Source organism: Malurus melanocephalus, unplaced genomic scaffold (genome assembly GCF_030028575.1).
Source record: "Malurus melanocephalus ecotype Western Australia unplaced genomic scaffold, MMel_1.1 scaffold_81, whole genome shotgun sequence".
NCBI classification, from domain to species: Eukaryota; Metazoa; Chordata; class Aves; order Passeriformes; family Maluridae; genus Malurus; species Malurus melanocephalus.
In genome coordinates this window covers 427582-455173 of record NW_026623313.1, presented here as the reverse complement: position 1 = coordinate 455173, position 27592 = coordinate 427582, and the positions used below count along the sequence as shown (strand labels likewise).

The following is a 27592-nucleotide window of genomic DNA, read 5'->3' as shown; positions in this document are numbered from 1 at the left end:
GAGCGCGGCGGGGCCGCACGGCGGCTGGGCCGGCACGGCGGCGACGGGGCTGCGGCCGCCTCTCCCGGGCCTAAGCGGCGCCGGCACCGCCCGGGCATTGACCCGGCGCGGCCCCTGCCTCGCTCTCCGCGAGTGCTTCCCCGACGTGTCCGTGTCTTTTCCCTTGCCTCTTCCCTGCACGGTCCCGCGGTTCCCCGAGCATCCTCCGCATCCCCGGCCCCCTCCCCCACCCGCTCTGCACTGCCGCTGCATCGCCCCCGCTGAGACTGGTCCCGGCTCCACTCTGCCTTCCTATCCCTGAGGCTCCCCGCTGTCCCCATGTCCGAGGGCATCCCCGGGGCCCCGGATGGCTCATGGCCATGCCCATGSTAAAGTGGCCCTGCTTGCATGCACGGCGCTGTGTGTGCTGCATGCAGCATGTCATGTGTCCATGTCCAGCCCCATGAAAACCTTGCTGCTTGGTCATGCCATCCCACCATGAGTCCCTCTGTGCAGCCCATCCTGAAACCACAGCCCATCCTGAAACCTAKCCTCGTGCTTTCTTCTCTCCACAGCTGGTGACCTGCCAGGATGGCCGTGCTAGGGGGCTACTGTGAGGGCAACAATTCCATCACCCAGGCATGGGTCCAGCAAGGCTTCCAGCCCTGCTTCTTCTTCACACTGGTGCCATCTGTGCTGCTGAGTGTCTGCCTGTTGCTGGGCGCCCTGCAGTATGCCTGCTACGCCCGCTTCAGCCGTGCCATGGAGCCCAAGTACATTCCTCGCTCCCGCCTCTACCGCGGCCAGGTCCTGCTGTCCCTGCTCCTGGCCCTGCAGCCCTTTGGTGGGCTGCTGTGGCAAGGAGTGGGGCTGGGACGGCTCTATGGGTACATGTTGCTGCATGCATGCCTCTGGGCCCTCAGCTGGGGCTGTGCCATTGGCCTCCTGCAGCTGGAGCATACCCGGGTGCTGGCCCATGACCGGACACGGGGCCATGGCACTGTCCTCCTCCTCTTTTGGGCACTGGCCTTTGCTGCTGAGAACCTGACCCTAGTGTGCTGGAGGAGCCCTCTGTGGTGGTGGGCACTGGAGGACACCAACCAGAAGGTGGGCTGGGGGGCTGTGGGCAGGGAAAGGGGATGAGGCCCTTTTGGGGGTGGGAGGAGGCTGCAGCATCACAGTGTGGGGAGGGAATATGCACGTCATGACCTGCTGTGCCCAGGGTGTTTACAGTTGCACCCACACATCTGCTAGATGTTTTAGTCCCAAGCCCAGCTATCAGACATCTCTCCACACCCCCAGCCAGCTCAGCTCCTTCTTCTACCTGGTCCAGATCCAGGTACAGATGTGGAAATGTCTGCCTGCTTCCCACAGGCCTTTGKCCCCACTGTACCCCTCGGGTAGGTGCACTTTGAGCCAGAGGGCATGGAGCCAGATAAAACAAGGAGGAAGGAGGGGGTCTGGATGCTGGCTAAGGTGCTGCACTCAACCAGAGAATCCCATTGAGCTGCACAGGATGTCCTGTGGCACACTGTACCCCAYCCCTATGCCCTGCTCATTGTCTTTCTCAAATCATACCCATCCTATGCCCTGGGTTGTGCTAAGGGCCAGCTGAGACACCGAACTCTCACTCTCCATTCAGGTGCAATTTGGCTTCTGGCTGCTGCGTTACATCTGCACRTTCATGCTGTTTGTCCTGGGAATTAAGGCCCCGGGGCTGCCCCACAAGCCCTACATGCTGCTGGTCAATGAGGAGGAGCGAGACGTGGAAAACAGCCAGGCGAGTCCTGGGGTTGAAGCAGTTTTAGCATATGGCCAGGAAGGAGCTGGGGACAAAATGGAAATACAGCTGCCCTGGGATSAGTGTCTTCAGGAGATATGGGAGGAACAAGGTTTAGGGCGGCTCCCTGCTCATTGTCTGTAGGATGCAGCCCTGTTTGGAGGGTGGAGTGGGCACTCTGGAATGGGGCTGGGTTTATTGAGGTGTTGCCCAGGGGCATTGCCCACTGGGTTGGGGTGCCCAGGCAATGACTCCTTCGTCTGCTCTCCCCCAGCCACTCCTGACTGGTGCCAGCAGGACGACTTCCACGTGGAAGGATTTCCRGAGGAAGATGAGGCTGCTGGTGCCATACATGTGGCCGAGGGGAAACCACCTGCTGCAGGGGCTAGTGCTGTTCTGCATGGCACTCATGGGGCTGGAGCGGGCCATCAATGTYTTTGTCCCAATCTACTACAAGAATATTGGTGAGGCACCTGGAGCTTGGTGTGTGAGGCACTCCACAGCCCCACCAAGTGCTTGGGGGTGTGTGAGTGACCTGGAGGGCTGCAGGGGTTTGGCAGGAGCACAGTCCAGGGGATCAGGGTCCAGCGCTGGCTACTGAGGCTGGTTCCCACAGACACCCTGGGATGCTCCCTGTCCCTCCATCCTGACTTTTGCCACATTTTCCACAGTGAATGAGCTGACAGTGGGCGCTCCCTGGCACACCCTGGCCTGGACTGTCTGCAGCTACGTGGGCCTGAAGTTCCTACAAGGTGGAGGTGCTGGTAAGGACCACTGGGAAGGATGGGGCACTGGCGAGAGATACTAGGCACATCGTTAACAGTGCTGGGGTTTCCAGGGAACCCATATGCCCCATCACTGCTGCCCTCTCGGAATCAGCAACCAGGGCTGGTCCCAGGTTGGGAGAGTAGGTGGGCTTCATCCCAAATTCCCGTTTCCCAGCTGAGCTTTCTGAAATCTGCTGCATGCCCCAGTGAGGCTGATCTCAGTTGACTTTTYCATGTTGCCCTGCAGGCTCCACTGGCTTTGTGAGCAACCTGCGCACCTTCCTGTGGGTGTGGGTGCAGCAGTTCACCAACAGGCAGGTGCAGGTGCAGCTCTTCGCCCACTTGCACGGGCTGTCCCTGCGTTGGCACCTGGGGCGTCGCACTGGTGAGGTCCTGCGTAGCGTGGACCGGGGCACCAGCAGCATCAACAGCCTGCTCAGGTTAGAGTGTGCCCGTGGCAGGTGGGGGATGGCAGGGCAGCCCCCTGAGCTGGGCTGATGCCCATCCCCCTTCCCACCCCCCAGCTACATTGTCTTCAGCATCTTCCCCACCATTGCGGATATTGTCATCGGCATCGTTTACTTCACCTCCGTCTTCAGTGCCTGGTTTGGCCTCATTATCTTCGTGTGTATGAGCCTGTACCTGAGTGAGTGGTGGGGGTCAGGATGCAGGGCTGCCAGGCCGTGGGGTGGCAGGAGCCTGCCAGTGTAGCTTCCTTCTGTCCACAGCTCTGACCATCTTTATCACCGAGTGGAGAACCAAGTACCGTCGGGACATGAACACGCGGGACAATGAGGCCAAATCCCGGGCTGTGGACTCGCTTCTCAATTTTGAGACGGTACTGTAGGCATTAGGGGGGTTACTTAGCACTGCTTGGTGCTGTGGGAGATTATTTGGGTGCTGATACCAGCTCTGTGTCCTGCAGGTGAAGTACTACAATGCAGAGAACTATGAGGTGAACCGCTTTAATGATGCCATTGTCAAGTACCAGGTATGCAGTGCTCAGCACCAGTAGGAGCACCAAGGGCAAAGGAGCCAAACCTCACAGGCACTTGTGGGGGATCATCATGGGTCTGGTTTGGAGGTGGCAGTATCCCACAGGACTTTGCCTCTTCCAGGTCTCAGAGTGGAAGGTCAGTGCCTCGCTGGGCCTCCTCAACCAGACCCAGAACCTGGTCATTGGTCTGGGGCTGCTGGCAGGGTCCCTGCTCTGTGCCTACTTTGTCACTGAAAACAAGCTGCAGGTAAGGCTGATGCCAGCCTGTGCAGACCCCTGCTAAAGTGGGGCCCTGGGCTGGTGGTTACAGACCCCTATCCCTTGTCCCTTCCAGGTGGGGGATTTTGTCCTCTTTGGCACCTACATCATCCAGCTCTACACGCCGCTCAACTGGTTTGGGACCTACTACAGGTAATGCTGGGAGCTGTAGATGCACCTGGTGTTGCCCTCTCTGTGGGCAACTGGGTCAGTATGTGCYCCCCCAAATGCTTCCCTCTGCTCTTTGCTCTCTTCAGGATGATCCAGAACTCCTTTGTGGACATGGAAAACATGTTTGAGCTCTTCCACGAGGAGCAGGAGGTAGGTGCCTTCTTCTGGGTGGTTTCCTGAACCTTGCCCTTTGGCTCAGCCCATGGTCCTGTCCTGGGATAGGCTGGCTCTGAGGCTGCACCTCTCTTTCAACAGGTGAAGGATGTGGTGAATGCCAGTGACCTGCGCTTGGAGGCTGGGCAGATTGAATTTGAAAATGTGCACTTCAGCTACACGGATGGGTATGAGGTGCTGGGCACAGGGAGGGAAAAGTCTGTTATGGGACCTGGCACAAGGATGTGGAGCCACAGTGGCCCTGAGCCCCTCTCCATCTCCCTCTCCCAGGAAGGAAATCCTGCAGGACGTCTCTTTCTCTGTGATGCCTGGGCAGACCCTAGCTCTGGTGAGAGTGGGACAGTGTGTGGGTTCACTGGGGGAGGGACAAATGGGGATAGAGAGGCTGGAAAACGAGGTGTGAAGGACAGCCACCCACCAGGGCCAGCCCTTGTGTGTCMAGCCCCTGGCCTCCAGCAGCTGGGAATCTGGCATCTCCAAGTCCCTCCCTTCACCTTTGTGTGCAGGTGGGACCTTCAGGCTCTGGAAAGAGCACTATCATCCGTCTCCTCTTCCGTTTCTATGATGTGCGGGGTGGCTGCATCCGCATTGATGGGCAGGACATCTCCCAGGTGAGGGGGGAGGGCCTCCAAGGATGAGGGTGGGGACACACCAGCTTGTCTAAGCCTCACAGCACTGGCACCTCCCCAGAACAGGGGTGAGCATGCAAGCCCCACAGCCCCTTTGCAGGCTGATGGCTGTGCCAGGAGTGGGCTGAACRGCACAACTGCAGGGCCCGCCCCAGGCTAGAATGCTGGGTCCTGACCTGGGCTCCCTGGGAAGGACTGRGGCACTGTCACGGTCCCCCACTGCAGGGTGGAAATGCAGCTGAGCCTGTGGTGCAGGAGGACCCTGCAGCATGTACCTTGCAAGGAGTGGGGCTCACAACTGAGAGTGAGATTGGGTTTTGGATGGATCTTTGCATGAGGTGTGCATCTGCCTGAGCCCTCTCCCCTGCCTCCCAGGTGAAGCAGGCGTCACTGCGTGCTCACATTGGAGTGGTGCCCCAGGACACGGTGCTCTTCAATGACACCATCGCCAACAACATCCGCTATGGACGGATCCTGGCCACTGACCAGGAGGTGCAGGAGGCAGCCCGGGCTGCTGACATCCAYGACCGCATCCTTTCTTTTCCTGATGGTGAGACCTCTGCAGTTCCCTCTACCCCTGCCATCCCAGGGTCCCCTATGACCTTCTAGCTAACCTCACAGGTATCACTGGGTGACATCCCCCACAGGGAYACCCGTGTGACTCTGTGCCTTGCTTTGCCCTTCCTTGCCTTCTCTCCAGGGCTAGATCAACCCCTGGACAGGGATGGGCTCCACCACGTGGCTGTGTGGTTGCAGTAGGACCTCCCAGGACAGCAGAGCCCTGGTCCCCATCTCCATTTCAGAGGGCACCAGCACAGTATGTTCCCACTCTTGTGCCTGCAGGATACGACACCCAGGTGGGAGAGCGGGGGCTGAAGCTGAGTGGGGGCGAGAAGCAGCGTGTCGCCATCGCACGCACCATCCTGAAGGGTCCTCACATCATCCTGCTGGATGAGGTAACAGCTGTRGCCCCAGCCCAGCCTTACCCAGCCCTGAAGCAGTCCCATGCCCAGCAGCTGCCCACACTGCTTCTACTCCTTCCCCATGCTGCRTCTCTCCTGCAGGCCACGTCCGCACTTGACACAGAGACTGAGAGGAACATCCAGGCCTCTCTGGCCAAGGTTTGCGCGCACCGCACCACCATCGTTGTTGCACATAGGTAGGGACGAGGGGAAAGGGCTGATCTGGGAGGTGCTGGCCAGATTCCCTCAGAGGGGCACACAGAGTTGCCCACTGCTCAGGAGGCGAGAGCCCCTGAGATTGCATCTCCTGGCACAGTGCAAACCCTCAGGAACACTCTTCCCATCAAGTCAGGGTAACACCTGCTTTTCCCTGCAGGCTCTCCACTGTGGTGGGTGCAGACCAGATCCTGGTGCTTAAGGATGGGCACATCGTGGAGCGAGGGAGGTGAGCACAGTGAGAGGGCAGGGGAGGGCATCCTTTCTCTGGCTCTAGGATCAGCTCAAGACCCTGCTTCCCTTCACTCTCCTCACAGGCATGAGGAGCTGCTACAGAAGGGTGGCGTGTATGCTGGCATGTGGCTGCAGCAGCAGACCGGGGATGAAGGCGAGAGCAAGGAGCACCACACCGAGAAGCYCCAGGGCAGCAAGAAAGGGTCATGACCATGACCAGGAGCTCTGCTGTGACACTGACTTGGGTYCAGGCCCCCACAGTGCCTGGGAGTCTTTTGCTGGCTGCAGGCTGGGGCCCTGCTTGCCCTAGAGCTGCAGGGGCTTGGTTGGACACTCCACCACATTTGTACATGTTTTGCTGTTGTGTAGTTTCTTAAACCAGGTCCTTTCCAGGTCCATGCCTGTGTGCTCTGAGCAGGGTATGCGCCTGTTGKTGGGGGCAGGCTGGGTTAGTGCTTGTGCCCTTGGGTAAACTGGCAGCTCTGCTGCAGGGTTGAGCTCCTAGGGCTTAGGTGGGTGTGGTCGAGAAGGCTGTCAGTGCCTGCCCCATCCCCACACAAAAGGCGGAGCTTAGCAGGGGGCTGCAACCTAACAGCAATGGAAAAACAAGGGCAACTGGTGTCCNTGGGTAAACTGGCAGCTTGCCGCAGGGTTGAGCTCCTAGGGCTTAGGTGGGTGTGGTCGAGAAGGCTGTCAGTGCCTGCCCCATCCCCACACAAAGGGCGGAGCTTAGCAGGAGGCTGCATCCTAACAGCAATGGAAAAAGGAGGGCAACTGGTGTCCTCTCATCCCGATGTGCCCCCCCCCCCCCCGCTTCAACCACCATCCAGAGAGATGTGCCACTGTGGGCTAGACACCAAGTGACTGCTCCCTCAGGTACCTCTGTACCTTGTGCTATGCTTTATTTTCTCCCAAGCAGCACTTTGACAAATCTCAGCATTCCCTGGACCCAGCCTGAACCCCTCTCCCTCAGCTGCTTRGAGCAAGACAGCCCAGTCCTGTGCAGAATCAGGCACAGCCCTGCAGGCAGGAACAGTTCCAGCAGCAGGTGGGAAAGCAACACAGCTCTGCATGGTTGCAGATCCCCTGCAAGAGGCCAGCGGGACAAATCCTGCCCCTGCAACCATCAGCTCCAGGCTCAGGGCTTTCTTTGYAAGGAGTTTGGTGCCTCTGCTATCCAGGATGGGATCCCCAGCAACATGGCTGGAAGGAAGGAGGCATTCCTACCCCAGCAGCATTAAAACTGGGCCCTGTTTAAGTTTAGGGCARCAGAGAGCAGCCAGCAGCAGGAAGGCAGCTGCAACCCTCCCGTCGTGTGAGTGACACCAGCATTCAAGTCACCACCAAGGTTACTTATTATATTAAACCAGRAAGGAAATGCAGCTTCATTCAGTCTCAGAGAGGTCTTGTGCCCCAGCTGAGCAGGGTAAGGCCCAACGTGCTCTTGTGCATGCAAACAGCAGGGAGGCACCGAGGGTGTGGGGAGCAGGGAAGGGGCTGCCTTCATGCTGCTGGGAGGCTGCACATTCAGCTGTGCCATGCCCAGGCAAGAGATCATCCCAGCCACATTTGCTCTTTGCTGAGGGSCTGGCAGTGCCCTCCCCAGAGCATGGAACTTAGCCCCTGCTACTGCAGAAGGCAGCTACATCCCAGCTGTATGTCTGAGCATGCAGAGATGTCCCCACACGGCTCTGCCCTCACCCCACAGTCCTAGCAGTGCTGGCACATGGCTGTGGCAAACTGTGGTTAAGTGCAGACCCTGGGCTGCTGCTTGCTTTGATCAGTGTGTGCCCAGCCTCATCCTGTACAGTCTTCACCTCCCCAGGAGCATCAGCAATTTGCTGCACTAATTTCATGTAGATACTAGGGCTGAAGTGTTAGTGTGTATTTGGTGGCTTACAGCTCCCAGGGAGATGAGTTGTCCTTGGCAAGGGGCTCTTGTCACCAGTGTCCAGGCCAGAACCCACGGCATCCATGCGGGAGGCCAGAACCGCTCCTTGGGTCACAAGCAGGATCCCATGTCCACTGGCACAACCTGCCTCACCTGCCTATGACATGCTGCAGTTTGATGGCTTTGAACTGTGTGCCTGGAACAGAAAAAWGCACACAGTGAGCAAGGGAAAACAGGCTTCTTCCTCTCTTCTACAAGGGGGCACACCCAGTGCTCAAGTTCCCAGAGCTGTGTGCTCAGCAGTGATGCTCTCACTGCCCCAGGCCAGACTACCCTCCTGGTGAGRAAAGCCGGCCTAGACAGAACCCAGATGAAGCAGAACCCATGGAGGCCCCCTCCCTGACACAGCTAGGCTAGGATCAACCCCACAACAGTGCAGAGCCCATAGCCAGCCTCACTCACCTGCCGCTGCGACTGCTGATACTCGGCTTCACTCGCTGACAGTGCCTGGGCCAGTGCCAGATCCTCCTCCTCCTGTGTGCTGCTGGGACAGTGGTACATTGTGTGCCTCGGCCTCCCTCAGGCTCACAGGCCAAGTGCTCACAGCCCTTCTGGGTGGCAGCATCTCAACCCCCCAGCACATCTCAGAGCAGGGAGCAACTAAGGATCACTMTGAACAGGTTGGGGAGGGAGCAGAGGATCCAGCTGGGGCTGGCAGCCAGCAATCTAGACCAAGGAGAACCAAGTCCAGTCTGTGAGATGGTGCTTTTAGCAGCACTGGCCACTATGCCTGATGACGTGAGCTCCTGCATGTCCTCCATGAACACCCMTACTCCACCTGTCATGCTCCAGCCAAACCCATTAGCTGACAAGTGGTCAGACCATGATTTGCCCTACTCTGTGTGTCAGTCACTGTCCCCTACCAGCACCCSTAGGGCTGAGGCCTTGCTTGCTGAACAGAGTTCCCTGATGGCTCTGGACTCTTCTTTTTTTCCYTTGTCAGCCACAGAGAGGCATCATATGGAGACACGTGCTGAGAGGAATGCTATCCCAGAGCCACATGATGCTTCCCCAGGCACTTCTCACACACAGGGTGGGTGCACATCACGCCACGCCACACCATGCCACGCCACACCATGCGTTTTGGGGCTGTACCTGGGTGGTTGTGCTGAGCTGTGTGCTGACTCTGCCAGGGACATCTCCAGAGCTCGCTGCAGTGCCTCTTCCTCACTCTGAAACAAAYGCATTGTCACCAGCTTGGCCAGGATGGGGGGGCAGGGGGCAGGAGGAAGCCCTGAAGTACATGCAGCAGGTACAGTCTTTCCTGGCCAAGAGTGGGCAAATCTCTCTCCAGGAAGCCAGACACAGCCAACGTGAAAAACTGGGGCTCTGGACAGACCTGCAGTGTTCTCCCCCTGCCTAAGGGGACACATCCCTGCCTGCTAATGCAGAAGGTATGCCAAGAACACTAACTAGTGGAAAGCAACTTCCAGTCTCCTCCTCCAGCCTTTGCTTGTACTACAGRAAGACAATACCCAAGGAAAATGGCTGGTGCACTTTGTCCCTCTGGGGAAAGCTAAGCACCAAGCACAGCTGAAAGCTGTCATTTGCAGGCACCAGAGCAATATCTGAATTCCCRCAGAGCATCCAGAATCACTGTCTGTCAGAGAAGGCCCAGCTAGGAGTACAGTCACCTGCCGAGCGTGGGCTAGAAAGCATTTATTGCAGTTACTTCCAAGGGTACAGAAACCACCCCAAATACCCAAATGCCCAGGCCAAGCMACTCACCAGCCCATTCTGCAGCATGACAGCTGGAGGGGAGGTGCTACGAGTTTGCAATGCAGCTGCTCTGCCTCCCCTGCAAGTAGGAGAGAAGCCGGGTTATTGTCAAAGCAGGGAGCCCTGGTACAACTATCAGTCCTGCTGAGGCACAAGAAGCAGGGAGCTGTCGCTCTGGCATCCCACAGGGAGCCAAAGCTAAGCCTGGTCATGCCCATCTCAGAATTACAAGTCAGGCCATCACCTTACCTGGCAGAGGCCGGAGAAGAGGAACTGTCTCTTGGCTGGGAAGCTCCACTGCTCGATGCAGTGACTATTTTGGAGGCAGATGCCTGGGCTCTGGTAACTGCAGCATGCCTAGGACAGACAGGACACCTGTGAGAAACTGTTTTACCACCATGAGCARTTCCTAGGCACTGAACACCTTGGGAGATAAAGCCAGATAGCAAGACACCTCCCCGACTCCTTCTCCTCCCCAGAGTACCCACGTTGTGGCTGCTATTCCTAAGAGTTTCAAGTGCTGTTTCTATCTCTGAAACCCTGTACCAGGATTGGCAGAAACCATTGGCTACAGAATAAGGGGCTGGGGAAAGAAGCAAGAGAAAGCAGTCTGCAGGCAGTACTGACAGCTTTTGCCGCAGGAGAGAGACTATGCATACTGCTGTGCTTGGTGCTGCTAGAGGACACCCCAGCACACAGGGTAGGGAGTGTGTGAATGCAGTGGTCCCAGACAATGCGTCASGAAGAGCTGGGCTTCTTTCCTGTCACCCACCTGGCAAATATAGCCCCACCCCTGCTGACCTGTCTGCTCCCAGGTCCTCACCCTGCTTTGGAAAGGGGATGCCCTGCCCCACTGCAGTCATGGTCCAAGGGGTGCCGGTGCTTGAGGCAGTAGTTCCTGTGGCACTGGTCACAGATCACCTTCATCATCTCCTTCTGCTTGCAGCCAGGTTTCAAACACTTGTTGGTGAAGATCTGAAAGATGACACAGCAGTGATCAAAAGGAGCACATGCTGCAGGGCTGGGATTGTCCCTTCTCTCCATGTCTGGCCCCAGCCACTGACCAGCCTTCCCCACCAATGTGTCTTCTGCAAGACTCTCTGAAGTTTGTCTCTGCATACTGGCTTTCTTTAGATAGTTCATAAGCAATTCACTGGTGTTTTAGTCTCCATAGACAAGGGTCTCCACAACTGCTGAATGCACAGCAGGAGAAAAGAGTGCTTTGCTCAGGGACTCCTGCCTACCATGCCAGTGCAGTGGGGACAGTCCAGAGCATTCCAGCTGCTGTCAGGCTGGATTCCTGCAGGGCCAGCTCTCTGTAGCAATTTAATCTCCTGGCAAGATGGGGTAGCTAATTGCTGATTGCATTTTCCTAATAGCAGCATGCAGTTTCCCATCCTTATGTCCCAGGTGGCTGCCCAGCCCCACTCCAACCACCTTGATCTGCCCTCACAAAGCCCTGCAGATGCACACCTYCAGCTCACCAACCCTCCCTGCTATCAGCCTGTGCCAACAGAGACAGCCCTGGGCAGAAATGAATCTGCACTGTTTTCATCCCATTCTGAGGCTCCATCAGAGAGCTGGCAGAGCTCACCTGGCAGAGCCACACAGTACCTACCTTGCGCTTGCGTTGTGCAGGGTCAGATCTGCAGTCACGGTCGATGTGCTCACCCACCACAACATCAGGCATCTCCCCCCGCCTCACAGGGACTGGGGTGTTACAGAGGGGGCACACTGGGACCTGCACATCCTGCAAATACAATAAAAGGGAGCTGGGAGCAGGTAGCTGGGCAACCTTGAGTGCTACACAGTCATCTTTCCCTTTCTGGACCTGCCTACCATGGCTTCACAGATTCAGCTATAGTTTGGGATCCTGCTCATGATCCTCCAACCAGCTTATACAGCAGGTGCAAAGGCACAGACACACACTCTGGGCCCAAAGACAGTATGGCTGGGAGATGCCCAAACYATTTCACCCAGTGGGAGAGGGAGGACTAGATGCAGATCCTGGCTTTCAAGGACATCTTCAGACTTAGTGCACATCCCAAAGTGGACTGCTCAAGCGACCAAAGTCACCACACATTATTGTGACCCATGGACGGAAAAGCTCAACAGCTCTATGCAGGAGGGTGGATGAAATCTGCTCTCTGCACTTACCTTCTTGTAAGCAGAAGTGCAATCATGCTGGGCGTAAGCAATGTGGTCGGTGCAGAAGATCTGCTCGCAGGCATCGCACTTCAGGGGAAGGAAGTCTAGGAGCACGGATATGCCATGGGCAGAGAGCATGGAGATCAGCATTGCCCACCCGCAGCCCGGGGGACCTCCTCGACTTCCCAAAGGCACAACTATGACCCGCGGCAGAGCCAGGGCGGCACCTCTCATCCCCCAGCACGAAAACAAAAGGGCTGCAGGTCCTCAGTCACGTCTGCAGAAATACCCAAGGCTTCTCCTCAAAACGTCTCTGAGATCAGGAGTTGCATCCTGAATGACACCGAGCTCCCCGTGGGCTGCCGGCCTCAAACCGGTGGTGAGCGATACTGCCACAGACACCAGCGGGGTTCACCCACCGGGGTATGAACGGGCCCCAGCGGCCCCGCCGTGTGCGGCCTCCCCAGCYTGCAGCACCGAGGGCCGGCGGCCTGGGTGCCTGTCCAGGCCCTGCCCCGCTATTCCCGGCCAAGAGCCGCTGCCCAGCCCGGGTAGTGCCGCGCACCCAGACAGAGCCACCCGCCTAMAGCCTGGTCTACCGGCACTGACACCCAGCCCCGCCCTTGCGGGGCTCCCGCGGGCAGCGGGAAGGACCGGGGACCCCTCCGCCAAGGGCAGCACGGGCGACACGGCCCGCCCTTCAACCCCCGCTACCGAGCGGCGCCCGGCACCGTCCCGCAGCCTCCCCGCAGGCCGGGCTACCCGGTCCGTGCCGCCCAGGCCCGAGCCCGCGGCCGTCTCGCCCCGGTGTGAGCCGTGCCCGCCCCCCGGCCCTCCCCGACGCTCACCCAGGCGCTGGCAGGCGGACCAGGAGCAGTGTGCGCCCAGGTCTGGGAACTCCATGGCGGCACTGCCGCCACCGGCACCGGCGGCCCCGCCGCGCCCGCTTCCGGCGGGGCGTCACGGGGCGGGCCCAGGCACAGCCCCGCCCCAGCAGGCCTCGCCCCGCCCGCGGCTCCGCCTGCCCTCCCCCAACCCTTCCGCGTCTCCTTCCTCCGGAGCACCGTGACAGCCGTGGGAATACCAGCCACAGAAACCTGCTCCGGGCTGGGGGAAGGCTCAGGGCAAGGCCTTGGAGTCAGCGAGGGCCAGTGTCAAAGGCATCCTGCCCTGCCAGGCCAGCAAGAAGTGTCTCTGCCCACATGGGACAGCTTGGACTTTTCCCTCCATCATTCCCTTCTCCTGCCCCAAGGGACACAAACCACGGATCTTGCCGTGTAACAGAGCACCTGGCTCTATTCCAGCCACATCGGAGTCTCCAGGTGCCATGCTACGATGCCCAGCAGAGCACAGATGGGGTGCTAGAAGGGTCAGTGGTGCAGAAGGCGAGAGATGCCACGGCTCCAAGAAACTGGAGTACTAAATAGGGCCAGGAGTGAATTTCATTGATTGCAAAAAAATCAACTCCACAGCCACCCAATAACAGAACTCAAATGACACAGGGAAAAAAAGCAGGTATCACCCAACACCCTATTCCAGCAGTGATACAGAAGACAGTAACAGTCTGCAGAAGGGGGTCTCAGCACAAAACCCATCTGCCCTTGTCCCCTTACTGCTACCCTCTGCTCCAAAGATACCTTTCCCTTTGCTTGCCCCTGAGAGCCACATTTGACTGTGCACCCCATCCCTCCCCCCAGACAAAACCAATGAAAGTTAAAATTATTTACACTTTTTGCCATTTAAAAACCCAATAAAATAAGATTGCATATGTCCTACTGGGGATGTGGGTATTAGCAGCAGCTACAGCTAGCTTGGTACTCTGCGTGCAAAACGAAAGACAAACAGAAGACAGACCGAAATACTGCACCATTACTAGGAAGCGTTTGCTGGGGTTGGTGTTTCAATTGTGGCATAAGGCTTCTAGAAGTTGGCTCCTCCCCAGCTGCAGGGCCTCCTGCTCAGCCAGTGAAGGCCAGGCTCTAGAAGGATGGAAAGGATTCATTATTCCAGACACAGCACATTAACACTGACGCATTTCCATCCCAGGCAACACAAACATCTAAAAACCCACTGCACGTTCACTGTGAGTTTTTCCTTCTTTCCAGTGATAATGGAGGAAAAAGGGGTGCACAAGTAAGACCTAAGACATAGATGCTGCTGTCATCACTGCCTCCTCCTCATCTCCTTGCTTCGGCAGCTTGGCAAGCGTGGGAGAGGAGGGAGACGGAGCAGCCTCTTGTGCCTCCTGCTCCTTTCCAAGCCCCAGCTCTACATCCATTTGCTCCAGCTCCCCCTGATCCAGTAGCTCAAAGTCATCTGCTTCCTCCTCATCCTCTGGTGAAGCTTCTGTCTCTGTCTCCACCACTTCACTCTCTGACAGGTGTGCTTGGAAGCTCAGTTTCTCTTCAGGCTCAGTGGGGAGGAACTCAGAGAGGGAGGGTCCCTCACTAGCCTCTGAGGACCGCAGGAGGGCAGAGAGAGTATTCTGCACTGCCGTGGTGATGGCAGTGGTGACAATCTCCTCACTCAGCGTGTTAATGCAGACACCCAGGCCTGGGGCAGGGACAGTCTTTGGCTCTGCATTGCCTCCTGCCACTTGCCCACTCCCATTGAAGTGCGTATTTACAAAATGGAGAGGAGACGCGAGGCGAAGGATGGAGAGGTCAGAGTCCACGGCCTCTTTCTCTGCTGAGTCCAGTTCACAGGCAGCATGCGCAAGCTCAGGACCCAGAGGCACACCAAACCCATCTTCATCACTCTGTGGTCCCACGTCTCTGGAATGATATTCTTCCACAGATGGAAAYTCTGCCAGGTCCTTGGAAAACGACTCCTCCGGCTCACTGTGCAGGCTCTGCTGATCAAGGTCTGAAAGGCACCAGCATTAAGGCACAGGTCCCCTCACCTTGACCTCCCACCCACCTTCCCCCAGCTGATATACCACAGCTGACTTTCCAGTACCTTCCCCATCCTTGAAGCACAGCAGGAAGAGGTCTGCAGTTACTCCCTTGTGCCAGTGGCATGATTCACGTGGAATGTTCCTTTTGTGATCCTGTTCTATGTGCTCTGTGCTTAGACAGGACTTCCTGCTCCAACTCACGCTCTCTGCATCTAGAGCCCCCCATTAAAACCCCCAAGGTCAGGGAAATTGTGCTTACAGCACATCACCTGCCTGCTCCACCCCAGACACCCAAGTGGCCACATCCRAGTGGTTACCTCCATGTTTTTCACCACTAACCAGTCCTTCTCTGAGCTAGTAAGTCTGACAGGGTGGGGTGTCTGAACTCTTTCATCCAGCTTCATACATGGGTGTGTGACTATCCTACTCAGTTATTTTTGTGGGACTTAGCGAATGGCTTTGCTCCCTTGCTGGAGTCACAAGATGGCATTGCTTTGTGGGGCAGTAATTAGAGGCAGATGTCAACTCAGGACCAGCTTATGATCAGCCATGATGTCAGGGCATGCTGCACTGCTTTTCTTTCCTCCTTTCAATGCTCTCTCTTCCCATGCAAACAGCTGGGTTCTCTCCCTGTCCTCCTATCTGTAAGACCCAATGTTCTGGGCCAAAACACCCAGGATAAGGGGGCAGCAAGGTGTCCCATCATGTACCTTCAGAAACGTCCGTCAGCTGTGGGGTGGTAGCCCTTGAGACAGAGAAGCCCCCACTCTCCAGGATAGAAGCCTCCTCATCAGAGAGCTCAGAATCTGTGATTGACAGTGCCAGGGCAGTTTTCTTCACATCCACCTGCATGGGATGAAGGTAGAGAGACAAATTCCTGTGTATCTAAGTACCATTGCTGCCTACAGGCACCTGCAGACCTTCCAGGCAGAAGTCCTTGCTGGAGGGACAGTATGCTGGCTCCCTGCGCTGCAGAGAAGGGCCATGTCAGCTCACTGGCTTTCCTGCAATAAATCACTGCTCAAAGCTGTGCCTGCTCTCAGGCAGGTTCTTCTCTCTCGTGAAGAACCCAAAAGAGGCAGCACAAGATGAGACTGTAGGAACCTTGGAAGGCTTTGATCCTTCTTCCTTTCCTGGGATCACCAAGGAGCAGAACATCCCTTCCCTTCTGCATTCACACTGAGCCCAATGAACCTTCTACAAGTAGCAGTGGCTCAAATATCCACATTCCTTTGGAAACAAGCTTCCCACCTCACAGCCCAGCTACATGCCCAGAACTGCTRAAAAGAAAGATGCTTGGTTTGTTTCTGTGATGTGAATATAGAAAAGTCAGACACAATCTGTCGGAAAGCAGAGAACTATGTAAGAGACACTAGAGCAGCTCAACTTCCTTTTCCAGTTTTCAGGAGCCCCTGTACATTACACCAAGGGAGTTCATTTCTTCAGGAAACATTCACATTCTCTGCGCATGAAACATAACCGTCAAAATAACTGAGGTCAGCAGGAGGCTGGGGCATGGCTGGTCGTGTCCTGCTATGGCTTCACCAGCTCTGTGGCACTGAATTCTCAATACTCAGGTTGGAGACAATGGCCTTTATCAGACACACGCCCTTCTCCCMTAAGAATTCTGCAAAGAAGTGACTTATTGCTCTGCTGTGTGTTATCACTGTCACTGTACTCAGATTATCCCCTGGCTCTCAAGCTGCTATAGCCTAGACAGAAGGGACTGGCTCCTGCTAAGCTCTTTGTGCTCTTACCACTGGGGAGAAGCCTGACAGCTCTGCTTCACTCTCACTCTCCGTCTCTGCTGTTGGCTCGTCACCTGCTGCAGGCTCACTCTTCACTTGTCGTTCTGTGAGAAAGAGAAGAAAGGCTTTACATGATCCTGAAGGAATTTCCTGCCTTTATACATCACTTTTCTACTACCCTGTGAAAGTGCACAGGGTTCCTGGAGACAACCATAATCTGTTGCTCTCATGTGCTGTTCTCAGGGTCACCTGAGAGCACACAGTAGCTCTCCACATAACGCYCAAGTTTCCATCTCTTTTCCCCTGCTCCTTTGCAGCCCTTCACCACACAGTGTTGGCAGACATGGTCTCCTATTTTGCTAGGGCTGCACCCAAGGAATACAGAACCAAAAAAAAGCCAGAGAGAAGGTGGGTCCTTACTCTTCTTCTCATGCTTGTGGTGCAGTGTCTCTGCTTTCATACTGTAGTCCAGTTTCATCAGGACAGGCTCCAAGCGTGTGTACATCCTCTGGATCAGCTCATGGTAGACCACCAGAGGCCAGAGCAGAATGCTGAGCACTGTAGACATGGGATGCAGGGAGTGTGAGAGACAGACCAAGCACAACCTGACCCTTCCTGTGGTGCCACCGAGAAACTCTGCATCAAGGGAAACACATTTGAACTGCATGTGCTTTCCCATCTAACAGCCTAAAAATCCTTATCCATGGCTCTTCTTACTCATTCCAAAGCTGCTTGATTAACAGTGTTTTACTGCTAGATCTCAGATAGAATATAGATTTATTTTAAGACGAAGAGTAAGCCCTTCTCTTCAGCCACTGCACCCCAGCCCCAACATGCAATAGAAGCCCTGAAATGAGTTTAAATGACAATTTAAACTAAAACCAAAACTTTTATAAAGGTAGCAGCATACAGCTCATATGTAGATGCGCTCACAGGAGAGCACCAGAACAGAGTTRTAAGGGACTCATGATGCAGTGAAAAAGGTCTATGTACCTAACACACAACTTTGTTAACAACACTCTCGATATGGATTTGCCTATGTTAGGAACTGACATGCTTTCTGTTTCCCTGGTTCCCTGGCCAGCACAGCCTCAGCTGTGGGGAACAGAGGGCACCAATGTTTTAGTCAYGGCTCCCTCTCCTGCCTTTGCAGTTGTACTGCACTTACAGAGACTTCCTGGAACACATTCCCTGTGTTGATTCATCATCTAGCACAGATCCCTTGAGAAAACTACAAATCTGCTTTTACCAGCCTATCAACAGCACAGTTAGGTCATGTCTCAGCTTAAGTCAGACAAGAGAGCTGCCTATACTCACAAATGATGTAGGAGATCATTATGCCTGGAACATAGTGTCCAACTACAGCCAGAATCAGGCAGCCTGAACAGACACTCATGCAGAACTGAAGGAAGAGAAAGGAACAAACAGAAGTTACAAGAGGCAGAGATACATCTATGCAACCAGTGCCAGAAACCCAGTTAGTGCAACAAAGGGATGCTCCTAACCAAGTCAGTCAGCCAGCTCTGCACCAAGTACATTCAGGTGCTGACAGTGACAACTTGGGTAAGCTGTAAGCATTTGTGGTTCAAGCACCAACGCCCCAATAAAACAAACCAAAACTTTATCAGACAGCTCTTTATGAGGTAAATTACATTACTTGAGGATGGGATGGGATATTGCAAATTGCCATTTGCATTGCTCCTGTAGAACTCAGCACTTTAGGAGAAAACCATAYTGTCCTGACAAAGACAGGAACCTGTTACAGAGTCACCAGATACTGTGACACTGCTATGCCATAAACCAGCTGGCAGAAGCATTAGCAGAGCCCCCTTCCTCCTCTGGAAAAAGTGCAGTATAATGGTGCAGCCCTGATGGCTTGTCTTGCATTCTCCTGGGGCAGGGAGAAGTGAAAATAGACAATCTGCAAGCCAGGGCATGGGTTCAGATATGGACTAAATCCAGCAATTAGGAGTTTAATTCATAATKGAGTGGGTTTGCAAAAGCTAAGGTTCCTCTATGAGCTTTACTCCCAATGAATTAATTCTTTATGGGCATCTTTGTTCCTGATCTTCTACTCCCTGTGGCTGGGACAGAAAAGGAGTAACAAGCAGCATTAGAGACCCACTCCTTTTGGCACACTGAACCCTAGGAAGCCTGACACAAGCCTAGTGGTTGGTCTGTCCTACTTTTTGTGATGCTAAGCCAACTCCTGTCTACAAASCTATTCCAAAAAACATACGTCACAGCCATTAGAAAATGTTTAATGACAAGTTTCCATGCACTCAGAAACAGCCCTGTGTTCGGACTTGGCTAGTGACAATTTGGCTAATGAAATAGGACCAGCTTAAGAATGGAACCCATAAAATGGCCAAAGATTGTCGGCTTCCCTTTTTTTCTCCCCAGTCCCAATCTAAAAGATTCCTTTGCTCACTAGGAAATGAAACTAAGTACAACAAGCCATTCACAGGAGGGGTTAAGTTCAGCTCCAGTTTACAAATACTGGAAGTCAATTACTTATTATTTAAACTTTTCATGGCACAGAATCTGCAAGGCATGAACAGCAAATGTTGGACAGGGATAGTTATTGTAAAAATATTGAAGTTACATTCTTCCATCTCTTAAGCTACAAGTAATGAAAATAAAAGCCCCTGCACAGAAGAGTAGGTATCTCCAGCTTACCTTGGCAGGATTTTGCCTCTTGTACTGTAGCAGTTCCTGCAGGTACAGCCTGAAGGTGACCCAGCTCTCTGCCAGACAGTGGCACAGCTCAGGGACACTGAGCAGGTGAGGTTGTGCCCCTGAAGTCACCCCCTCACTAGAGACAGACAAGAGCAAGAAGACAATCTTTGAACATGGTCTGTTTTCCTGGGGAGAGGAACAGCTGCACCAGGAAGCAGAGYTCCCTACCAAAGGCTTGACAATACTGACTGCATCTTCAACTGAACTACGGAAGATGCTTGGTTTGGAGACAGTTTTTCCCTTTAATCAGGAAGAAAGTCAAGAAGACACCTGAGCCAAGCAGCAGCAGRTATCATGCCACAGAATCCCCATGCCACAGGCCCAAGATGCAAAGCAGTTTACTCAAAGCCACACAGACAGAAGCACTGGAGATGAAACTAGAAATGTGGCCTCCTCTGGCACCAAGCCCAGGGGAGCCCAGACTGTGGTGCTCAGACCTACAACCGTGGCCAAGGATGCAAGCCACCCATCAAGTGAGCACGTTCAGCCTGCGAAAGTCAGTTTCAGTGATTTCCTTCTCTATGGAGGATTCTTAAAATAGTTCAGGACAGATCCAGGGAAGAAACGTGAGAGTTCCCTAACACCAGGAGTACTYGAGCTTTATTGCTACCAAAAGAACACTAGCTTTCCCCAGAGTCTCAAACTGTGGCTCCTGAGCTGATAAGCAGCTCCCAGAAGTCACTAGCAGTATTTCACAGCAGGAGCCATGCAGTTTATTGACAACAGAAAAAAGGAYAGGTGAGATCACCATACTAAATTAAGGCTTCCCCCACTCACCAAGGAATACATCTGTGAGCTTACCTCTCTCCTCCTGGCTCCTCTGATGGCTGTGCTGTAGAGAGAACACAGCAAATTAGTCAGCCAAGTGAAAAATACAACTCGACATTTTTATCAGTTAAACAGAGMAGAGCTGGAGATGTATCATCCTTAGCTAGGGATGCACCCTGGGGACCCTCTTCGTGTTCTCACGCAGGCAGGAATCACTGGCTTGGAGCCCGAGCTGCAAAGGCTTTAGCAAAGCATGCCTGGAGCAGCAGAGCACTGGTCTCTGGGTACCCCAGCACACCTTGAAACCTGACACACATGTGGCAGGACACTCATATCTGAGGTGTATGCTGGTGCTAACATGGGGCTCTCCGCTTCAGGGATCATGCAACTTTTCCCAATGTTTCCCATGTCTGGGAGTGCYATTCCCACAGCAGGTGCCAGCACTTGTCATTCACAGGGGGCTGCCAGCTGTTTCTGAGCTGGGCAAAGCTTCAGATTCCATCTCGGAGCTAAACATGGCACCAGGAGGTCTGAGCTGCATTTCCCACTGACCAGTCCMGTCCTTGGCAGGATGCTGTGTACAAATACCAGAGATGGCCCTGCTGTCTCCATCCTCTCCCATGGAATTAAGTAACAAATAGTACTCTTGTCCATAATTTTCKAATTTTAGGCCCCTTTTATGTTCCCTGACAGCCTGCCTTTTGTGCCAGGCACAGATATAACTACACTCCTAAGGTCCACCACTCTGGATAAGAGCAAGGGAAAGGCTCTCCCGTTCCTCTCTGCACTGAACCCAGTGATGATCAAACAGGAACTTAGTTCATGCAGTACTAAGAGAGGAATGCTGTTTCAACGGCAGAGCACATGTATGATTATGCTCTCCCTTGAGATACACYGAGAAAAAACATTTCTATGACAACTGAAATTCATGAGCTTGGTCACTCATGGATTTGAATATCCTGGCTAGCTGACTGGTATCTCAGGATGCACAGGGTTTAACCAAAGCTCTTCTATCAATACCTGTGTTTAACAATGCCCTGTTCGTGCTGTGATGGTTCATTGAAGTCTATCCTGTACCAGTTCACCACTGTTCTGGAGCTGATATAGGGACTGATATATCTTTGATTCTGTCTGACCAGCAGCAAACTTGGTGCACAAGGTTATAAAAATCAGTGGGACCCTGTCCCCTACACTGCATGTCACCATGTAAACAGAACTAAAATAAAGGAGGAGAGTTTATCTTCAGAGACCAGTCTTATAGTTAGAAACGGGCTAAGGAAATTCAATGTGTGCAAAAAGGGGTTTGAATCCTCCCTGGAGTCACCAGCCAGGCACAAAGCCTAARAGTGGCAATGACTCCCTCAGGGAAATGCACCAAAGAGATGAACAAACATACTGCAATCATCCAGTAAGACTTCAGACTCCATCCAGCTCAAGCCACAAGAGACCAACTCCTTGTAGCAGCCCTTCCACTGTTTTCCCAAGACACAGGATGTTGGGCTAAGCCTGCCAGACTCCTCCTCCCGCTGCAGGCACTGCACCAGCCGGCTCACGCAGTGGAGCAGGAGGCCAACCACCCAGGGAGGAGGCGATTCTTTGAGAGCGTGACCCAGATTTCCAGTAATCAGGCCTGACAAGAGGAGTCAACCGCTCTCAGACTGGGCTGCCCATTCGCTCCTCTGCCCACAAACATTTGGCATGGCGGCTGGGGCAGCTCAGAGGGAGCTTGGGCTGCAAAGTGGATGCAGCTCCACCCCCACAGGGCATCTGCTTCCCTCCTGCAACCACCATTGCTGTGTTTTGTTATTGTGCTCAGGAATCTAAAGCTGCTTAATCGCAGCACAGAAAAATCCAGCTCTATCTCTAAGCCTCATCTATTACCTGCACTAAATCACCAAATACATCACATCTGGCCAGTCTGTGAAGGCTGGCAACACCAGCTGTACACTGCATCAGATGAGGTGCTGGGACACTTGCCACTTGTGCTGGACAGATGTGTCAGCAACACAGTAAGTGGGATGGCACAGGAGCCCCACTCCTCTCTGACTAGTTGCAGTCATCCAAGTCATCCAGAACACGCCAGCAGAGGGAGYGAAACAATTCTCCTCAGTTGATCCTGAAGGTTTCAGAGACACTTTGGGGAGCAGAACATTTCAGCAGGCCACAGGGTCTTCRTGTGATTTCAGCTATGTGACAAAACACAAGCTGTCTTTAAGCTCAAGAGTATGTTGCTTCCTGTAGTAGAGCAGTCTGCTGGCCATCTCAAAGCATTGGAGTCTTAAACCAGTTGTAAGAACAGCCCAACCCCAAAAAACTGAGAGTATTTCAAACAAGAAATGTTCTCTTTGTTAAGGCTTAACTCCAGCCTGTGCTGAAATACTGCTGAGCACCAGTACAACTAAGTTGGCAAGCAGACACCCAGAGCTGGCCTCAGATTATCAATAACTGGTTGAAATCTTTCTGTCAGCACTTCACACTGGACTGTGGATGAATACAAATCACTTGACATAGACCAGACTCTTCTGAGAGACCAGACAGCCATACAGTTTAGGTTACATGTTGGTACTGACAAATTATTGCTGATGGATTCCTTGGCTCTTATAGGTTTTCAACGCTTCTCCAAGAGACATTTTTCATCTGCATGTAAACTTTAGCTAGAAAGCAGGGGCCTTTTTCAAGGAGTACTAGCATTCAATTGCAATGCAACTTTTGCTACAGCTCTTCCACACTGCACTCTCCTGCACTGACCACAGCACAGCTGACAAACAACAATGCTACTGAAAACATCTCTACTTGATACCCATTTCAGGAGACATTGGAGATGCTTCTTCAGTCCTTAGATAACATGGAAGTGGAACTCCATGTAGGTAGTGAGAAAATACCCTGCATGGGAGCTGAAAATATGCAGTCCCTTCTGAAAGGACCTAAAAAAGTCATACAGCTTGATGCTGTTAGTGTGACCCTGATCACAGGGTACGAATAACTGCAAAATACATGCTGAGGTTTTACCATTCCTTCAGAAATGACGTTATAAAGCAGTCATCTGAGACATAAACAACTGTCACAAGTTGAGGTTTTTGTATGTACATGCCAACTCCTGAAGGTATGGTACTGACCCATCTCTCAGAACTCCAGAAAAGACTTGCAGGAAGCACTAAGGAGGTAAGCCACAAAGCTGCTGCTCTGTTTCAGCAGGAAGTGAGAGCCAAACAAGAACCCCTAAGTGTTCAGGAGTACCAATTCAACGGGAGGCCCCTCAGCGATGCAGAGCACCACTCCTTCCTTGCRGAAGCTAAGGAAACACGGTCCAGTGAACCATGTCAAAATCAGGGCTGTGACCTAACCAGGCATATCAGAAAGGTGTCCCTGTTCTCTGTTGTCATAAGCAGAAATGCAGGAAGGAGTGAAATATGTGAAGAACACTGAGGAGAGGCACAGTGGGATGTGCACTGACTTCTAGCACAGCTGATGGCATAGGACAAGCCTAACCCCTGGTGAGGCTGTTTTGTTTGCTTTTCTTTTTTATTCGTCATGGCTCTGCATCATATAAATTGATTTCAGTACGAATTTCCTATTTCTTCTATGACAACACAACTTTTACAGGCCAAGTACTTGTTGGAATTATTCCACCCCCACCTGCCTCAATGACACCATTCTGTACTGGAGATCAGGCTTTTGCATTTCTGGACATGTTTCAAGTGAGGTGGTTTGGGTTGGCTTTAAACTATTCCCTTAAAAAACCAACGTGAATAAGCAGGAAATTAAATTGGCTAGTCCAGTTTAACTGCCTGGTTACCTGAACCACAGAAAGCAAACAGTTTCAAGACGACAGCTGTAACATATCTAATCTTATCAAGATTTCTGTGAAAGCACCCTTTAAGTCAGTACCCTTTTAGGTCAAATACAGGGCACCTTACAAACATACATATAGAGGGGCTTTTATTCAGAAACTCTCCCTAGAGTAGAGGARCAGGGATGGAGGGCCCCGAGCTGCCTTTGAACAGCAGCAGTAGATGCAGTAGGCAGGTCTGGGTTCTGTCATTTAATAAACTCCAGTAAAGGARGCACTCAAAGCAGACAGCAGCCAATCCATGTCTATCATCTTTATGAGGCTATTCCTCTTGCTGCTTTTGTGTCTAATGTTGGCACAGACCCTTCAATAAATGGGAAAAATAAGTCATCAGACTCACCGATTAGCTGGAGAYCAGATGCTGTTCAGTACAGGTACAATACACTAACTGTTGCTGCTGTCAGACCTCATCATCCATTCTGCTACCTGCCACAAGAAGTGGCTCTCATTTGCTCTGCTTCTTTCAGGGCATAAGCTCATGCTGAACTTAACTAAAACCAATACACTTCCATCCCCTCCTGCCCTTCCCTCAGCTCAGCCGGCCATATGTACTCAGACTTGAAATGATCTTTTTGCCACATTTGCAAGACAGAAAGGTGAAACAACAGAAACACATCATCCCTGTCATTAGCTTCCCTGGCAAGCTTCCTAGGCCCCTTAGTCACTCTCAGAATTAACCACTCAGAATTTCTCAGCCCAGGGAGCAATTCTCTCCATGCCGAGAGTATTAGGATACATCCTATCCTCTGACACAGGTAAGAGGCAGCACCAGTACCTAGGCCTGTAGTTACAATAGGAATGGGGCGTACATGACTTATGAGACAGCCCAGGAAGGGCCAAAGCCAAAGCCCAGCAGCTGGTAACACCAGAATTGTGTCACTATCTACAATGCTAATTGTCACATACCTGAGAAATCAAACAGGAATGCGGGCTTCCACTTCTCCAACAAGAGGATGCCAAGAAGAGACATGCTGAGGAGAAAGAGGGGTCTCAAGGAGGTGGAAGAAAACAACCTAGAAATCAAACAAGAAATCGTTAAGCAGGAAAAAGGCAGCAAATTACTGCTTTTGATGGGCAAACAGATACGGCTCAAAGCAGAAATATCCAACTGCTATGGGCCACTATAGTAAGCATTGTACTCTGCAGACACCCACCCACACCACAGTACAATCTCAAATGGTGCCTTTGCCCACCACCAGAAGCTGACTCCCTGCCATCTCCCAGTGCTCTCCTCCCCTGTTTCTGAGCTTCTCCCTGGGTTGTAAAATAAAGCTAATGCTCCTCTGTATAAGTCCTTCCAAAGCCTCAAAGTAGAGGCTCTAGATAACATAAATACGGATTGCTGTAGCAGAAACCACGACTTGGCCTGTTTGCTGAAAACCTACATCCCATTTGGCATGGCAAGGTCCAGCATCACACACAAGTAATGCATCCTGCCATTCTAGATGTCCACTCTCTTATCACAAACCTCTCCTATGCCCACTCTCTTATCACAAACCTCCCCCCCCATTTCACCAGAGACTAGCTAGCACTTAAATGGCTTAGTTGCTCACTTGACTTTATCTTAACACCTTTCATGTCCCTCATCCACACACTGACTCGAGACACTTGTCAGCTCACACAATACTACTCACACACAGCTGTGCAATGCCACTCAAMGAGTTATCTCCATACTCCACAGAGATTCGACAGCAAAGGTGCCAGGGTTGCACTTGCGCCAGCAGCGGCTGCCTGCATTCATCCTTTTCTCTACCTCAGAGGAGCTGCTTTTAAGTAACTCCAGAAAAGAATATCAGACAAATATATTCACCTCCACCTCTTTAATGAACATTCCTTTACAGAAAGGAAGAGCCGTTTCACGTTTTTACTCTGCTCCTCTTCAGTGAGTGTTTGCCAGTAACTAATATCAAATACACCAAACAATGACTGGAGTCAGGGACAATCTCACAGAACAGAGCAGGGAGTTCTCACCAAGCCATAGTCACAGGTAGAGAACATGGAAGTGCCTCACTGGGCAGCAGAGAACAAAAGCTGCACTTCCCATRGGCTTACAACCTAAACCTTTAACAACCTAAACAACAACGTTTGTATTCCTTCTCATTGGACAGCAATTCTGTAGCTTAAAACATCATCTCCGGAAGAATTYCCTCCTATTCCATCTCATTTATGGATTGCAGTTGAAGGATGCTGGCTGAATCCTCTACAGAACCCTAAATGATTCTTCCTCCTCTTAAATCTCTCTGCCATCCCATCTTCTGGATACTCTTTGTTCTTCTTGCCCTTTTCACGCACAGTCTCTGGGCTGTCACTGTCTACCACCCCTGCTATCTCATCGACACCTCTCCCTCTCCTCACTTYATACACCTACTCTGAGACTTTTCCAGCTTGCACAGTAGTCAAAAAACGTTTATGTACTTGGCTACCACGTACACCTCTGATAATCATATGGATGAGGGAACAGAACGTAAGCTGCCTCATCAGAGAGACTTCAAAGGCTGTTCGGTCACATACTTTTCCCTCCTCTGACTTCAGAATTTCCCCTTCCTATTTCATCTACAGTCAACATTTAATTCCTTCCCTGGCCACTTCTGACTTTTTCTGCTGGGAAGGCCACTGGCTGAGAGCATTTTCATCGATAAAACTGACTCACTATTTATACAAACAAACAGGATGTTTTTCATTCCCATCCACAGCTGGGCTCTGCCACTCACACTTCCATCTCCTCGTGCTGCTACCCTTCCCGAGAGGCAGAGAAGGAAAAAGAGGGAAGGGGGAATACTCTCGTGCCAAAACCGAGTGAAAAATCAGCACCTCCCAGGAAAGATTAACGAGCAGAAGGGCTTAAATAAAACGCCCCAGGGCAGCTGCCGCTGTAGGAGGCCGTGGTGCTCTGTGACCGCAGTTATTGGGTGAAACGAACTGATAAAAACACGGATGCAAAAATTAAGCAGAAACGTGCCTGGGCGAGGTTCCAGTTGGGCCCATCTGCATTTTATTATCGCGGGACAAGGCAAACCCTCCTGGCACTTTCTCCCCTCAGGGAGGGGCCTGTTTATGCCTGTCAGAGGAAAACAGCGCGGCTACTCCCGGCTGTGCATATCCCACGACGGTGCGGGCTGCGGGAACACACACCGCCGGAACCCAGGGACATCATCGCGGGCCGCGAAGCCGCCGCACGCTGCGGGCACGGGCACGAGCCGGACGGGCGGCACTGACAGCCCCGGTCCCCCTTCCCGCCCCAGCTCACCAGAGGGCCCCGCCGAGCGCGGCCGCGGTGACCAGGCTGTGCAGCGGCCTCTCCCACACCAGCAGCCGCTGCGCCGTCGCCAGCGCCGCCTCCCAGCCCCGCAGCCGCTGCCGCAGCGCCGCCGCCAGACGCGCCGCTGCCGCCGCCGCCGCTTCCTCCTCCTCCTCCTCGGCCGCCGCCGCCGCCGCCGCTTCCTCGGCGCGGCCGCTCGCCATGGCTGCGGGGGAGGCAGAGGCCGGAGGCGCCGCTGTCACCGGCCCGGGCGGGCGGCACCGCCTGAGGGACCGGCGGCCGCTGCCGCCGCGCGCGTGCGCCCGGGGACGGGAGTGGGGGGGACCGGGTGACACCGGCCGCGCGTG

The 27592-nt window shown here is 53.4% G+C and overlaps 3 protein-coding genes across 5 annotated transcripts; 1 reads left to right on the top strand and 2 right to left on the bottom strand.

The window, feature by feature from the left end:
* The first annotated feature begins 480 nt into the window (after positions 1-480).
* ABCB6 (ATP binding cassette subfamily B member 6 (Langereis blood group)) lies at positions 481-6561 on the top strand. Its single transcript, XM_057367585.1, has 19 exons — positions 481-1086; positions 1622-1759; positions 2034-2223; positions 2431-2523; positions 2774-2966; positions 3051-3172; positions 3255-3364; positions 3452-3517; positions 3645-3770; positions 3858-3934; positions 4039-4102; positions 4208-4293; positions 4397-4454; positions 4633-4737; positions 5131-5305; positions 5599-5711; positions 5820-5914; positions 6094-6162; positions 6251-6561. The coding sequence occupies exons 1-19, from the start codon at positions 571-573 to the stop codon at positions 6375-6377; spliced, it is 2523 nt and encodes an 840-aa protein (XP_057223568.1). The 5' UTR covers positions 481-570; the 3' UTR covers positions 6378-6561.
* Positions 6562-7015: 454 nt separating this feature from the next.
* ZFAND2B (zinc finger AN1-type containing 2B) lies at positions 7016-12970 on the bottom strand. 3 transcript variants are annotated; one of them, XM_057367581.1, is made up of 9 exons: positions 12834-12969; positions 11995-12089; positions 11456-11587; positions 10661-10812; positions 10087-10194; positions 9847-9916; positions 9214-9290; positions 8521-8602; positions 7016-8254 (listed from the first exon to the last, which is right to left on the bottom strand). In XM_057367581.1, exons 1-9 carry the CDS (start codon positions 12886-12888, stop codon positions 8216-8218), a joined length of 810 nt encoding a protein of 269 aa, XP_057223564.1. In that variant the 5' UTR covers positions 12889-12969; the 3' UTR covers positions 7016-8215. The 3 variants fall into 3 exon arrangements, with proteins under 3 accessions (XP_057223564.1, XP_057223565.1, XP_057223566.1); XM_057367582.1 differs by having other exon boundaries at positions 8521-8599; positions 12834-12968; XM_057367583.1 differs by lacking the exons at positions 7016-8254; positions 8521-8602 and adding an exon at positions 8620-8784 and having other exon boundaries at positions 12834-12970.
* A 439-nt stretch (positions 12971-13409) lies between these two features.
* RETREG2 (reticulophagy regulator family member 2) lies at positions 13410-27557 on the bottom strand. Its single transcript, XM_057367579.1, has 9 exons — positions 27234-27557; positions 24893-24999; positions 20170-20200; positions 19309-19444; positions 17947-18031; positions 17050-17187; positions 16639-16733; positions 15592-15727; positions 13410-14850 (listed from the first exon to the last, which is right to left on the bottom strand). The coding sequence occupies exons 1-9, from the start codon at positions 27446-27448 to the stop codon at positions 14126-14128; spliced, it is 1668 nt and encodes a 555-aa protein (XP_057223562.1). The 5' UTR covers positions 27449-27557; the 3' UTR covers positions 13410-14125.
* Between the last annotated feature and the right edge of the window lie 35 nt (positions 27558-27592).